Source organism: Aulonocara sp. 'chitande type north' Nkhata Bay, linkage group LG1 (genome assembly GCF_057382095.1).
Source record: "Aulonocara sp. 'chitande type north' Nkhata Bay isolate Kocher_YH1m ecotype deep benthic linkage group LG1, A_spYH_male_GT1.1, whole genome shotgun sequence".
In the NCBI taxonomy this organism is placed as follows: Eukaryota; Metazoa; Chordata; class Actinopteri; order Cichliformes; family Cichlidae; genus Aulonocara; species Aulonocara sp. 'chitande type north' Nkhata Bay.
In genome coordinates, this window is record NC_141344.1 from 30942331 (window position 1) to 30957409 (window position 15079).

At 43.7% G+C, this 15079-nt stretch overlaps 1 protein-coding gene across 9 annotated transcripts in view; it reads left to right on the forward strand.

The window, feature by feature from the left end:
• Positions 1-15079, forward strand: part of neo1a (neogenin 1a) — a 152923-nt gene that overhangs the window by 126048 nt on the left and 11796 nt on the right. For 8 of the 9 annotated variants that reach the window (XM_086293365.1, XM_086293401.1, XM_086293375.1 and 5 more), the window contains exons 10-17: positions 1344-1492; positions 3083-3221; positions 3944-3993; positions 6492-6633; positions 8446-8556; positions 8671-8865; positions 10517-10612; positions 14312-14535. In XM_086293365.1, the coding sequence (XP_086149491.1) occupies positions 1344-1492; positions 3083-3221; positions 3944-3993; positions 6492-6633; positions 8446-8556; positions 8671-8865; positions 10517-10612; positions 14312-14535 (1106 nt within the window). The remainder of the gene's footprint in view (positions 1-1343; positions 1493-3082; positions 3222-3943; positions 3994-6491; positions 6634-8445; positions 8557-8670; positions 8866-10516; positions 10613-14311; positions 14536-15079) is intronic. The other variant, XM_086293430.1, reaches the window with a different exon arrangement.

Consider the following 15079-nt stretch of genomic DNA (forward strand, 5'->3'; position numbering starts at 1 on the left):
ACCTCTCTGTGGCTGCTGCTCCAAAATCACTTGAAAGTGCTGTGAAGGGGATTTCCCAGCACACTGTCAGACTGTGGACAACCCTCTCCTCTCGACCAAGCTACAGCTCAGTCACTGTCACTTTGTAGGTCAGCTGCTGTTTCTCTACTTGTGTCCTTGGTTGGAGGGCGGACGAATCAACACACAAAAGCACACACGCTACATCTTAATGCCCGGCAGCAGGAGCACAGCCACCCAGGGGGATAGCAGTGAGGGCGGGCTGTAGCTGTGCCGTATGTCTCTGTCGCGTGTGCGCGCCTTTAATGTAAGAACATGCTACGAACTGGAGCTTAAACTGTTGACCTGCATCCGAGTGCCAAGCATGTGCAAACCACACTCCCTCTGTATCACTTCTCTTTAGAGACGGGCTTTACACACCTGCACACACACACACACAGTCTCTCACCCTTCTAACATCTGTGCACGCTAACAAATGGGAGCTTCTTTCTTCTGGCAGGAACACCTGCAGCTAATGTCTACAAGATGTATCCAGAGCAGACATATAGCATGTCTGACAGCTGGCACTTGAACCTCAGAGTCACTGCTTGATTTTAAATCCGATGGGCCACAGTACAGACACAACAAGTAACATGTACATATACGTAGACACAGTGTAGTCACAGATTATTAGAACGGTGATACACATTTTGTTACGATAGCTGCGTCTTTGAGCACGCTGCATATTACATGAAATATTTAGTTTGAGGTTCCTGTCTGCTTTCATTTACGTTTGCACCAGATAACCAGTGCAGTTCTGTTTCTCCATAGCCTCCTGCACCAGAGTTATGTAGCAGATCAGCTCCCGCTGCAAAAATAACTCAGCGCTAATTGTAAAAGTGGACTACATCCCATATTCATCTAGTATACCAGCATATTATGAAGCCAGGATAAGACACATATAAATATACATTCTGTTTCTGCTGCCTTAATTTACTAATCAAGTGCAATACAATAAACAGGCTACCACATTCAAAGGTAGCAGGATCCCAGCGGTGATGGGATATTAGATGCATACTGATGTTTTTGTTGAAACTTCCGCTTTTGTTCTGGGAATAGGAAGAAAATCAGCACGCTGGCAGCCCAGTCCAGAGGGGGACAATTTGGCGTCAGTGTTAGCGCTGGGAAATGTGACTGTGAGGTAGCCAAGAATATGTCTTAGGTGGTAAGAACTAGGAATTGGTAAATTAGTTTCTTTCTCCCAGATGAGACACAATAAAAATGAAGAACGGTTCAAGATAAGAGAACAAAATGGTCACACTTGCTGCTTTTCTAATTTCTGTCCACCTGTGATATTTCGTCACCAGTCCAAGTACCCGGCCCGGCTCCTAACCTGCAGGGGGTGTCCAACACGCCGACCTCCGTTTCTCTCAGCTGGGACAAACCCCTCACTGGCAATGGAGAGATCCTCTCGTACAAGTTGTACTACACGGACAAGAGCGTCGGCAAAGAGCAGGTAGGGCGTGAACCACACTCCAGGGACAAACTCACGCTGCTCGAGCGCCTAGCGAAGACTTTTTTGAATTCAAAGGTTTGCAGGTAGCAAAGACATAAACAGGTGTCCAAAACCTTTTGCCTTAAATTGCAGCTCATCTCTTAAAATGAAGCTACAAAGTGCTTCACAATAGATTTTAAAAACCAATGAATTAAAAACACATTAATCGGAGAAATAAGTCGAAAATTAAAGTAAAATTGAAGATTTGCATGATTGTTTTTTTTTATTATTGAATTCTAAACAAGATTGTCCTGAAACATATGTCACACCGCTTGCTTTGCTACGTCGTCTTTGTGTTTTGCTTTTCTTTTATCGGTGATAAATTGCTTAAATCACCTGAAATAAGTGCAGACTTTAAACAGATGCAGCGTGTGCTCACTGCTCACAGTTTACCCTGTGAGCGAGGCATAGTGTGTGAAGCTGATGCCTGATTTCGCAGGGCCCATTAGATAAAATGCGTACAACTGATTGGTTTCTCATACAAATTGTGATGAGGTAAGAATCCCTAATCATTTGCCAAGACCCTTTGTGCTGATTTTTGGCGGCGTTCTTAATGATTCATCGTCTCACAGAAACAGCAGGGCATTGTGCTAAAAGAAAGCAGATATGATTCACTTGGTGCTTCTCTGCAGGACTAACTCTGTCACAAGAGTGGAATCGAGCTGCTTAGATATTGAGTCAACCCCAGCAGTAGCAGTGTGCAAGCCAGTGAGGCATTAAAAAGCCTTTAATATGATAATGGATGAAACGTCAGCCGGTGCACTGAGTAATGATGCCTCAGCTCCTTGGAGGAGAGAGCCAGAGATGAGGTGAAAAACGGGGAGAGATGAAGTGGTAGTAAAGGAGAGGTGAAGGAAGCGGACTGAGAGAGAGAGACACAGTGCTGAACCGATATTAAATATTGAAAGGGCAGAGGGAAGACGGGGACAACATATGATGCAAATTCAAGGGTGACGTGGCCAGAGGTAATCAGCTGACCCAAGTTCAGAGGTCAAGGAATGGACCGCTCTGGAAGCAAGATTAGAGTTTCCTCCAAGTGCCTTTTTTTTCTCCAAATGTCACAACCAAAGAGCTGCATGCAAATAGGCTTGAAGTAATTGGACATGTGTCAGCGTGCCCAATTTGTAAAGCAAAGCAAGTCAAAATCACAGAAGGCACAAATTGCGTCTCTGCGGAAGACGACATTTTCACACCGAATTACAAACACAAATGTTAGCGTGATGAAACGATGAAGGCTGGCGTCACATTGTGAAGCTACTGGAACGGTCCTAAATGTCTGCGTTTATCAGACTGCTGTTGGCTGTGAAATACTATAAAAATGCTGCACTGTAGTGCTATCAGTGTTTTTGTCTTTTTCTGCAGGTAATCATAAATGTTTCCTTTTCGTACAAGCTTCACGTATTCGGTTTTTGTTTTTCCCGTTGTTCGTAAACATCGAGATGTCGGTGAGCAGCCGTGAAAGTAGAGGCGTGTTTGCTTTTTAAGCAAGGGAAGTCGCACGATTCTCAATTCACTGACAAGTTCCTCTCCTTCCCTCCTTTTCTCATTCAGGATATTGACGTAGACGGCCAGTCGTACAGCATGGCGGGGCTGAAGAAGAACACAGAGTACAGTTTCCGTGTGGTGGCCAACAACAGGCACGGTCCTGGCGTCTCCACTGAGGACGTTGTCGTTCGCACCCTGTCTGACGGTTAGTGGACTGATGAAGTGTAAATGTACCAACACTAATTTGACTTTTATTGTAACACCACTGAAATGGTAACTGGAAATGTTCCTATATAGTGCTTTTCTGCTCTTCTTGAGCACTCAAAGCTTTTTGCTTAACATGTCTCACTTAACAGTTTTGGGGGGTTTTTAAGTACTTTTCTGCCTTAAATTCACACACATTCACACTCAAACTCTTTGGGAACAACTCAAGGTTCAGTACATTGCCCGAGGATATTTGGCACGCAGACTGGAGCAGCCAGTAATCAAACATCACTGCTCTACCTCCTGAGCTACAGCCACCACAAAAGCATTTGAAAAGTTGGGGTATAAAGAGTATTGAAACTATAAAATACATCTGGTGAGGTAAATGTGTCATCACACACCGTTTCCTTGCTGTATTAAAGGAGCTAATGTGGATTTAGCAAAGGAGGACAAAGGAGGGTTGATGTGAAACAGGATTCTAACAATAAGGTGACTTGAAGGCAGAAAAGGAAGCGGCTGAAAGAAGGAAGACAACCCCGGCTTCCACATCATGTCCAATCAGCAGTCCAAAACTTGAGGTTCTCAGTTAATGGGGCTCTGTTTACAATGTTGTTCTGTCCAGTTAATTAATAACTTGATTGTTTGAGCTCTGCCAAAATGTAGATTTCTATGTTTTCTTTAGTTTTACACTAACAAATTGTTGGTGTTTTCATTTTTCCACAGTACCAAGTGCCCCGCCTCAAAACCTGACCATCGAGGTCCATAACTCAAAGGTGAGGTTTATTTGTCTCGACTGAAGGGAGCGTCGACGGACCTTTTTAACTTGTTTAGGTTTCTCTGTTGCCTTGTTGAGGACTTAAGCTACAGGTACACCTAAACTGCCTGCAGACTGTTTGTTGTACAGCAATTGCGTTTATGTGTTTGCTTGAGCAAATCCGCCTTCACCCGCCCGCTCGTTCGCTTACTCGCGCACACAAACAGTTGAACAGATACATAGCCCGCAGGCCAGTGCACCGTTGTTGCTGTGTTATTAGTTGCGTCAGATCCTTGTAGCCCCAGCTGGTTAAGAGGGCGTGTGAACCCTCATCGATCTTCTCTTCGGCAGGAGACTCGCCTGTCAGAAGGTTTTATCCTCAGTATCACTCCATCCGTACAGAAACTGGCACGGGAGCCTACAGCTCAAATCTGATAGGATACAGGAAGATGCGGGCTAACTAAAACTGATACTCAGGTAGAATTTATAGGTCGAATGAAGTTAGACATCTAGTTGAAACCCAACATAACACAACTCATAATGAATGTAAGTTGGAAAAGTTAACTTTTCAACCAATATCGGTTCATTAAGTGCAAACGGTTAGAAGTGTGATGACTTACCAGTTTCCAATTCACCCTCTGTAATAGAGATCTCACTTTCTCACTCACCTTTTGTTTTTTTTTGTTAGCAGGCTTATAGGCAACGTGATAAAAAGATTTACTTGTTTAAAAGTGAGATCTCATTTTATCTGGATTCAATTTTCTCTTTGGAGCAGAGATAACTGGATCAATTTCTTTTTTTTCCCCCACAGCTCAGCCAACAAGTCCTGGCATCCTCTCAGTCTTTTTAAGTTTCATTGTTAAATCCTGTTTATTTCAGCCGAGACATGCCGCAGTTCTCGCGTGACGCGCTTTATTTGATAAGGCTGCTGAGGTGGCTGCTGGCTGCACAACACGCCCCTGATTAAAACAGGAAACGGGCCTCGGCTGCCCATCATCTCAGCCATTTGATCTTCAAACAGAGAGCTGTAGGCCTGTTTATTGTACTTTCCCACCCGAGTGAGGGATTAATTTTTACAAAAGATGTTTCTCACTCATGACATGTGAGACAGCAATTGCAAAAAGAAAAAAAGAAGAGATAGGGAAAACCTCGGGGTGTGTGCACTGACTACAAAAACGGCAACCAGCACTTTTGGCCCTTTGCGGGTCGATGCTTAGCACAAGTGAGGGAAAACACTGACAGACAATCCTATCACACACTCCCAGCCTGAGTTAGAGCTAGCCACCCATGCTGAGGGATCCTCTGCTGAGATTTGTAGAGAGAAAATGCTCTCATGCTAATTTTAAGAGTAAAATGAAGCGGGCTCAGTCTGTGGAAGGGACATGAATAGTTTTCTGAGAGGATAGTGTGCGTGAGGCCAGCTGTCCCTCCTCACTTTGGCCCGGACCAAGCGGTTTAAAGCTGTGAAACAAACATCTGACAGATTTCTTCTTTTTTTCCCCTTTAAGTGTCATTCAGTAATTCATCTCATTTTCTCTTTTTGTTGTCGTTGTCTTTCACTTTGAGCGTAAACAAGCCATTAAAAGAATAATTACAGTACAATTATTTAGATACAAACCATTTATGCAATTAGTTCGGTACACCCAACCAAAGTGGAAAAGAGCTAATTAACATTCATTTCATGTGTGGTCTCCTCTTTGGGTCCTGTCAAGCAGAAAGGTGCATCTTTCACCTACAAGGCAACCTGATCATCGTGTTTTCTGATCTTACTTCTCTGGGTTTTTTGTTGTTGTTGTATTTTTTTGCTTTTGGCATCAGCCTCTTCACCTTCCCCTGTGAGTTTACAAAAGTCAATTAAACTGTTTTTTGTCATTAGCGCCAGGAAGGTAGAAACGCAACAGACATGACGAGCCGGGGCCGATAGTGTAATAAGAAAAATGGAAATAATTGAACACACTTCACACAAATTTAATTTGTGCAATTCCCTCGACTCTGCTGGGGAGGAGCGCACGCGTGCCCTGTGCGTGTACTTGGGCTTTTGTGCATCAGTGTGACAGTGGGGAAGCGTTAATTAACTCTTCTCCCACGCTGAGCCACCCCCCACCTATCTCTTTAAACACACATGGGCACACAAAAACTCAGCAGCGCACATCCCAAAAGAGTGCAGCGTGGGCCCGCCAGCAGAGCGTCTTGCCTTCATCTCTCTGCCTCGGTGTCTCTGCAGGCTTAACCTGACCACACACCTCGCTTATCATCGCAACTTTTATTATTCATAGTCATCTCTTCCTAATGCATCTGTTTGCGCTGCATCTCTCGCGCTCACGGGGGTGTTTGCTCGATGTGGGTCTCCCTCTTGTTTGGACCGCGGTGACACTGTTAACACAAAGGTCCACGCCAAGGTGCGTGGGAAGGTGCGATGCCGCCTGCTAAACTGTGAGGTCACCTTTACAGCTACAGGCCCCAAAAGTACTTGCTAAACATGACATTCTGTTTCATTTACACCTTTCCCCGTCTCAGAGCATCATGCTTCGGTGGCAGCCTCCGCCCCTGAGCGGCCAGAACGGGAAGATCACCGGCTACAAGATACGATACCGGAAAGGATCCCGCAGGAGCGAATCTGAAACCACTGAAGGCACCCAGCTTTACAAGCTCATGGATGGTAATGAATAAAAAAATTGTGACTAATGACTTTTTGAATAAATCCGTCCTCTTCCCTCAGACCAGTGGAAGTGCTTATGAATGTATTGCATTTATTACCATGTGTACAGGAAGAGTTTAGCTATAAAATTTACCTCCAGTTACATTCAGTGGGTGTTCAGGTGTGGGAAGAGAGCCACCATAGTTCACATCTGCTAGTAAAATGTTTCTTGTATGTGCTTGGCCTTTTAACCCAGTTTGAAAACAAAGTCTCCAAACCACCCTGGATACGCAGGTTCAGAACCGGGTTTGAAAGACGGATCAGAGCTATACACGCCCTGCAGCTACGAAAAGTCATCCCATCACCAGATAAAAAAGTGCAAAGACAAGTTGGAGAGGAGACATGAACAGTTTTCTTAACAGGCAGTGCTGTGAGCAAAAGACTTTGCTGTACAGTTATGGACACATGCATCACTGTGCACGTCTGCAGGGTGTTTTTAGAGCTGTACACAAAAACAATGACATCACTGTGATGGTTTTATGCCCTCGTCTAAAAGCCCAAAAGTGATACAGATGCATAGATTTACATATCGAATCAGATTTTAAAATGATGGATCCACAAAGAATTCCCCTTTTTGACGTTTTCACTGAGCCCTAAGCTCAAACTTTTATGCTATCAGACTCCATGTCATCTCTATATTTTAGTATCTTTATCTGATGCGTCTTGGAAAGTGTGAGCTGTGTCTGATGGGGTGCAGGATTTTCTTTAAAAAAATTTTTTTATAAATCTCTTATCTTGAGCCTGAAGATGCGTATCGGATGATTCATGGGATTAGTCAGACTAACTGCGGGCCTGTTTATTTACTCAACATCCACACATCAGTTTCTAAACCCATTGCAATTGAGTTACATGTCCTATTGTACCCTAACATTACCCACCGCTATCAGCAAAATATGCACAATATCGCAAGAGAGGCACGGCAGCGGTGATTAATATTAGATGTCGTCTCAGCAACTTTCAAGTGGCCCGGCTTCACGCTGTGTGCTGCATCAAAGAGAATATACACTTAAAAGTTGATTTTTGTAGAACATTCTGTGGGGGGGGGGACACAGGGGTGTTTGTTGGTTCAGAAGCGTTTAGAAGAAGATGTTGTAGCCTCGGAGGCACGGATGGTTAGGCAGTCTTCAGAAGCTACCCCCAAGGGCGGCCCAGAATAGTGGGTACAGAGCGAAGAGAGTACAGGATTAGCATGTAGCGTGCAAATGGGACAATACGGCGATGATGAAAAATTTTGCAGCAAATTAATACAGCAACACATCATTTGTCAGCAGGCGTTCCCCTCTTCTCTGAATACCAAAGCTGGCACCCAGCGGTGTTGCAGCTCACTCTAAGGGAGATATAGCTTTAAAATATGAATTAATCCAGACTACCATTTTTTTTAAACTTCTGCTCTTAGTGTCTCTCCTTTTGTGCTACTTTTTATCAGACACTCTCTTTTTAACTTGTTTTAAAGGCTAGTGTTGTGTTTTTCTTTAAATCCCATTGAATCGTACTCATCAGATGTGAAAATAAAATGTAATCAACTTTAATATAGATTAGGCGAGTTATGGATTTTCTCCTTAAGCCGTGGAGAGACGTATCAGGTATCTGCTTTAAAATATTTGTGTTATTGAAAGCCCAACTGACCCAGCCAATCAGAGCGCACCAGTAGTAAAACCAGGACTGAGAGAGGTTTTAATGGAGGAGTTGACTTGGCGGATCATTTTGGCCAAAGCTCTATTTAAATACTCCAGTTTTGAATCTCAGGCTGATGTGTTGGTGTTGCCCGTCCAGGTCTCGAGCATGGAACGGAGTACTCCTTCCGAGTGTCAGCCATGACGGTAAATGGCACGGGACCGGCCACCGAGTGGATGACGGCAGAGACGTTTGAGAGCGACTTGGATGGTAACGTCAGCTGTTTTACTAAACCGGAAGCTGTCACTTGGTTTTGAGCAATTATTTATTTTAGCATTTATTTTTCCTCCTCATCTGAAGTTTTTCCTGCTTCTCCCCCATCAGAGTCCCGTGTTCCGGACCAGCCTAGCTCGCTGCACGTCCGGCCGCTGGTCAACAGCATCGTGGTGAGCTGGACGCCGCCGGAGAACCAGGACATTATGGTGCGCGGTTACGCGATTGGCTACGGCATCGGCAGTCCACACGCGCAGACCATCAAAGTGGACTACAAGCAGCGCTACTTCACTATCGAGAACCTCGGTAAGAACGGTCGCTCCCTTTTTGTTCTTCACATGTGTTTCTTTCAGCTTTTTGTATCGATGTGTGCACATTCTTGTCCCCAAAATAGTTACACATAAGGATCAAATACTAATGATCCACGTGTCAAATCATTATCAGACAAAATGTTAATGTGATCTAGTTGATGTGATACTTTATACGCTAAGTTTAATTAATGGTTTGTGTATTATAAGCAAACACACAGGCAGACGCACAAGCACTGAATTAATTCATCTGTACCCCACAGTGAGTGTTTAGAGAATTAATAAGATCCTCTCCACCACACGCCTGAGCTGCTAATTATACAGATTGGCCTAATGGGCACACAATAATTAAAGGTCATGATATTTGAATAAAATATTTGGTGGTTTTAGCACTCGCTGTCATCTAACCAGTTTTACCTCATTAAAATGTTCTGCTTCTTCTTTTGCATGAGGGCCATTTCTCCGCATGTGATCAATGCAGCCTTTGGGAAGCTCACACAAACTGTATTTGACTCTAAAACCTACATGATGAAATTAAAGTTAATTCCTTTTAAACCTCAGGAAGCTCTGCTCTGATAGAACCACCGTTCAAGAAACATTTGATTTTTTTTTTGTTCTTCTAAGTATATAATGCGCATCACACTCTATCATCACACTCTACTGCCACAGCTGATCACTGTCTAAATGCTGTAGTAAGGGGGCCTAGAAGATGGATAGAAAAAAGAGACACAGGGAGGAATTTTTCAACCATTTCTTCATATTTTTCTTCCAATGAGGCTTTCTGAAGGCCTTTCACAGTTTTTATTTGGACATCAATTTATTTTCAGTCATTTTTAGTCCAATCCCTTGAACCTGACCATTTTCAGAGTTTCGTCTCTTTAGCCACTTAACACTGACTTATGAATCATTCAAGCATACAAAAGACACCTAACTAAAGGAATGGATCAGCGTTGTGTCTACACATAGCAGATGACTTGGTGAAGAACAAATTTTACATTGTATCTTTAGGCACTTTGCTACTTAGCAGCCTGTCACAAAAACACAGAATTTGTTCTTATTTCTTTAGTAGAATCTGTGAAAAATGCCAAAGATAACACAGTTTGACATACTTAAAATGGTATTGTTGACCCAACAATGTGAATCCCAAAGGGCTATTAGCTGAATATTAGCTGGTGTGAAGTGTGTCCCTAAAACAGAAAACATTTGAAAAAAACTGGACTAGTTGGGTCAAAAGAAGCGGCAGACGCAGTCTAAGGAGCTTGGAAAGAAAAGTGTCTTCAAGACTTTTCACCTCGATGAGAGGCAAAAAGTCCAGACGCTTTTCTTAGACTTCAGCAGATGAACTGCATCTGAATCATGTTTTAAGAGATCAAATCCGCCAAAGACCCACCAAACATACACCTGGCCTTTCAGCTGATCCATCTGATAGAAGAAGAAACATGTAAAGAGATGAGGGTTGGCTCAAGACTTTTACACAGTACTGTATATGTGCATAATTGAGGTCTCTATTATAATGGCTGTAATAGGACTGATTGTATTGAAATACTCGCTCTGCTAATATTGCAATCTCAAGCTGAGCGTCTCAAGAGTTTTGGTTGATGAGGTGACTGCATCAATTTATTCCCCCCATCCTTCTCTTTCTCTCACAGACCCCAGCTCCCACTACGTGATCACACTAAAAGCCTTCAATAACGTGGGTGAAGGCATTCCTGTGTACGAGAGCGCCGTCACCAGAGCACAGTCAGGTAGGAACCAGACACATCCACATGTCGAATGGCTTTTCTTATTTGAAGCGATAGTGGATTTCTTACACCTTGAAGCGCTCAGAGGCAACATTTGAAGTGGTCACATTTAGTCTCTTCATCTTGTTGTTCTTCAGATCACATGTAATGTGAGCAGTGCTCCTTGCACCGTGTGGCTGTAAAAAAAAAATAATTCTGAGTTACAGTTATTCGCTCTCTCTAATCCGCCGTCATTATCAGAAAAAATGTGTCTCGACTTCAAATTACCAGACAGATAATGGGTCATCGGGGAGTCTCACTGCTCTAATTAACTCTCTTCATCATGGCCCCCAGAATACTTGAGTCTCTTTTTAATCAAGTGAGCAAACCCCTTAATTTTTTTATCCCAGACTATCAGTCCTGATGTGAGAGTGATTATGGATATTTTAACCAGGTTGAACGGCAGAAGCTTTACTTGAGGTTTTTTTTTTTAAGTAAAGAAGGAAAAAAACCTTCATCAGGCAAAAGAAGAATATTTTATGCAGCGACAAGTTTGTATGAAGTCTTTCATAACCGACTTCAAAAGAGCCTCATCACAAATGTTCATTATGCAATGTTAGCGTAATGGGATTTTGGCAGACATCAGCACTGACCTGAAATATCCAGCATCAGTCGAACTCTGAGACGCAGTTTTCTCTGTGCTGCAGACTAAAAACAGCCGCAGAATATGGACAGTCCTGTTAGGCTGCCAGCCACACAATTAAAAGTAGGACTTAAGTCCCAATCCTGGGTGCTTGACAAATGATCTTAAAGCGTGAGGCACTGCCAGTTAGACTGCATGTTCGTGGAGTTCACACAGATTATGTGACAGTGTCAGAAGACAGCCAGCCCATGCACCCTGGGGTGTCCCAGAATGTGGGCTGCACCCGCCTCTTTTTCCCATCCAGCCTCCCACCTCTCCGCTCAGCCTTGATCACTCTCAGTTTGTCTCTGCTGCAGCACTATTGCACCAACCAATTGAGGAGGGGTTGGATGCTGGATGACTTGAATCACGTCAACATGCGTCGAGGGGGGGTGGCAGCCGGAGTGCGCGCACACACTCGCACGCTGTCATACTGTACCCTTCTCTCTATGACGCTTCCTCACATCCTCTCACATACACACTCACATACAGAGCTGTGCACACGCAGACCCCCTGTGGTGGCTTTGGCAACCCTTCGTCAGATCCAAACGTTTCCTCTCAAAGCAGAACCAAAGCCTACCACCATCGTCTGCTGCTGAATCCTCGGGGGCGCGTTCCCTTCCTGCCAGTTTGTTCAAGTCGGGATTAAAAAGACAAGCTGACCTACATAGTACTTTTACTTTTGAAAAAAACTGAGGAAAACTTGGTGAACTTTGGTTGAGAAAGTGCTAGGCTGAATACTTTATAATACGACGCTTAACTGAAAAGCAGGAAATGAAATATTTCACCTCTATTTCAAAAAGGTGTTTTTTTCCACAAGGGCAAGTCAGCCTTTTCTCCTTCACAATATTGAACGCTGTATTCTTCCAGCCTGGGTAAAGAAATGTAGCTTGCATGCCACTCCAAAACCTCAGTGCCTCTCCACAGCCGCATGAATGCTTGGCGCTTCATCACGCACACACAAACTCTGTGACTCAGTCTTGGGCGTATAATGAGGGCAGCTATGTACAGAGGCATCAAATGGAGCGAGGCAGAGAGTAGAGGGCCAACAAGTAGGCTGAGGAGGAGTGTCATCACGGGTGACGGACCAGAGCTTTTTCTCCAGTCACAGCTAAACCAAGGACAGAGCTGTGAGCAGTGAATTCACCGGCCACGAGGTCATCTTAAAGTGTTTATCATTCAGCATGATGGCCAGCAGCTGCCTGTTGGACCCTTAGTTTGAACCCCACTCAACATTTAAAAAGATATTAATATTACACTATGGAAGCTTTTACTTAATTACCTCTGGTTGAGTACTGCTGAGAATTGTGCAAACTGGAGAGACAGTAGTATTATGATATTGTTAGTATTCAAGTATTTGTGTTTTTTTACTGAATTATCTATGCATTTCTCCAAAATGCACCACACATACACTCACCGGACACTCATTTGGTACATCACACTTGTAATGGTTAGACCCTCTTTCCCTTCAAAACTGCTCTAATTCTGTTGACACGCATTTGGAAAGGTGCCGGAACGACCATATGCTGTATGCTGTTAAGATGACTTCATCACACAGCCAATCTGCTGTTCCCCCACCTTTATGACAAATTCTGACCCATCCGTCTGAATGTCGCATCAGCCGCCGAGGCTCATAAACCTCATAACGTTTTTTCCAGTGTCCTACTGTCCAAATTTGGTGAGGCTGTGAGAACCATGGCCTCAGTTTCCTGTTCTTAGTGGGAGAAGTGTGTGGTCCTCACCGCTGTAGCCCATCTGCTTCAATACGTTGTGTGTTCAGAGATGCTCTTCTACACACCCTGGTTGTAATCAGTGCTAGGAGTACTGTTACTGCTGCCTTTCTATCAGCTCTGGGCAATCGGCTCACTCTCCTCTGATCTCTGTAAACTCAGCAGTTTCTGAAATACTCAGGATGAGCATCACGTTTTTTTTTTGTTTTGTTTTTTTTGGTTTTTTTGGGGTGGGGGCTCTTTATCTTGTTTACATGCCTAAAAGCATTGAGTTGCTGTCATGTGATTGCCTGTTTAGATATTTGCATTAGCAGTTGAGCAGGTGTACCTATTGAAGTGGCTGGTGAGTGTATATCCTAGTATAAAATTACCCATATTAAGTAAAGGCACTAAGCACAAAGCTGACTGTCTGAATCTAACACTTTTAAAGATGTTTGGTCGCATATATTTTCAGTTGTATATTTTTAAAAGAGTATACAAGTCATTGTCTAGCATTGATTCTAAGAGGGACTGCAACTGGAAGTAGGGAGCAACCAACCTCGCCCTCTCGCAGCAAGCTTTCCACCTTTGAGCCGCACAACAAAAGCAGCAATATGACACAAGCCCTCAACCGCAGGACCATTTGTTAGTGTCTCTCCCCTCTTCTGTGCCTCCAGGCTTCTTCCTTAAATCCTCAGTTTTCCTTCTTCAGTTTTCAAGAACATAATGCGCCTTCTCGGCAGCTCTCTGGGAAGATATTCCTGGGCACTCAGTGTCCCGTCTGTTCATCCACTTTGCTTTAAAATGTTGTAAAAGCTCCATGATGTAAACATCTGTAAATGCGTTTTGACTCTTTCTTTGAAATGACTGGGTTGACATTAATATGTAACTTTTGGCAGCGGGATTACGGGTGTCTTCTTTCACTCCGGTTTTCCATTTACTGTAATCTTTTCTTAATGAATAGAGTATCTCTTCCTCTCTTTCCGTAGTGCTACAGTTGATAGAGCAGCACATACTGTACTGTAGCTTCTGTAGATTGGTCTTATTGTAGAGGTCAGTGTCTGTTTTTCTAATAGAATCTTCTCTCTCCTTCTTTTCACCCTTCCCAATCCCATCCCTGTTGCACTTAACCATCCACCTCCCCCTCCTCCCTCACCATCGTCCTGCATTTTTAACGCATTAACCTTATTTCTTCCTCTGCGTCCCTCCCCACGTCCTGTTTTGGCTCCACTGTCTGATCCACCACGCTTCACATTCCGTTTTAATTTGCTCATTTTAATTTTTTGTGCGCATGCATGTTGGGTTTTATGGCCTGATGTCCTGACCCTGTAGACCCCGATGTTGACCTGTACGACCTCTTACATGCTCCATACACCCCAGTACCAGACCCTCTCCCCATGATGCCGCCGGTGGGCGTTCAGGCGTCGGTGCTGAGCCACGACACCATCAAGGTGACCTGGGCCGACAACTCGCTGCCCAAGAGCCAAAAGGTTACAGATAACCGCTACTACACAGTGCGATGGAAGACCAACATCCCTGCCAACACTAAAGTGAAGGTAAGAGATTCTTCTTTCGCATGATTGCATTCAGTTTATCAGATTTACAATTCGACATCAGTTCTTTAACCAAAGCAGGTTTAGTTAGACTTTTATTGTTTTTGGGTTTTTTTAATCTTTGGAGCTCATTCAACTGTTTCTGGTTCAGTTCAACGCTTTCAAATAAGCAACACATTTAGCACGGAGAACAAGTCAAATCAGATCGCTGTGTCCAAACATTAGTGATGCAGCAATATAGTACGATTTCAGTTTATTTCTGTGCATCCCTTCATATTCGTATTGATGCGCTGAAAATAAAAAGTGATGTCATATGAGGGCATATATAATTAAGTATTCCCACAGCAGCTCCCAAGCTCGGGGGCAGCATGGTATTTGTACAAGTGTGATGATCTGTTTTCATTCAACCTTTGAAGGGCTATAAAGAGGAACTGATCCTCTGCTCTGCACTTTTATGATCATCAGAACTCAGAACTTGCTCTTACATGATTGGTCGTCCTGTTCGTTAGGCTCGTTACTCTTACATGAAGTTAGCTTTTTTTTAAAA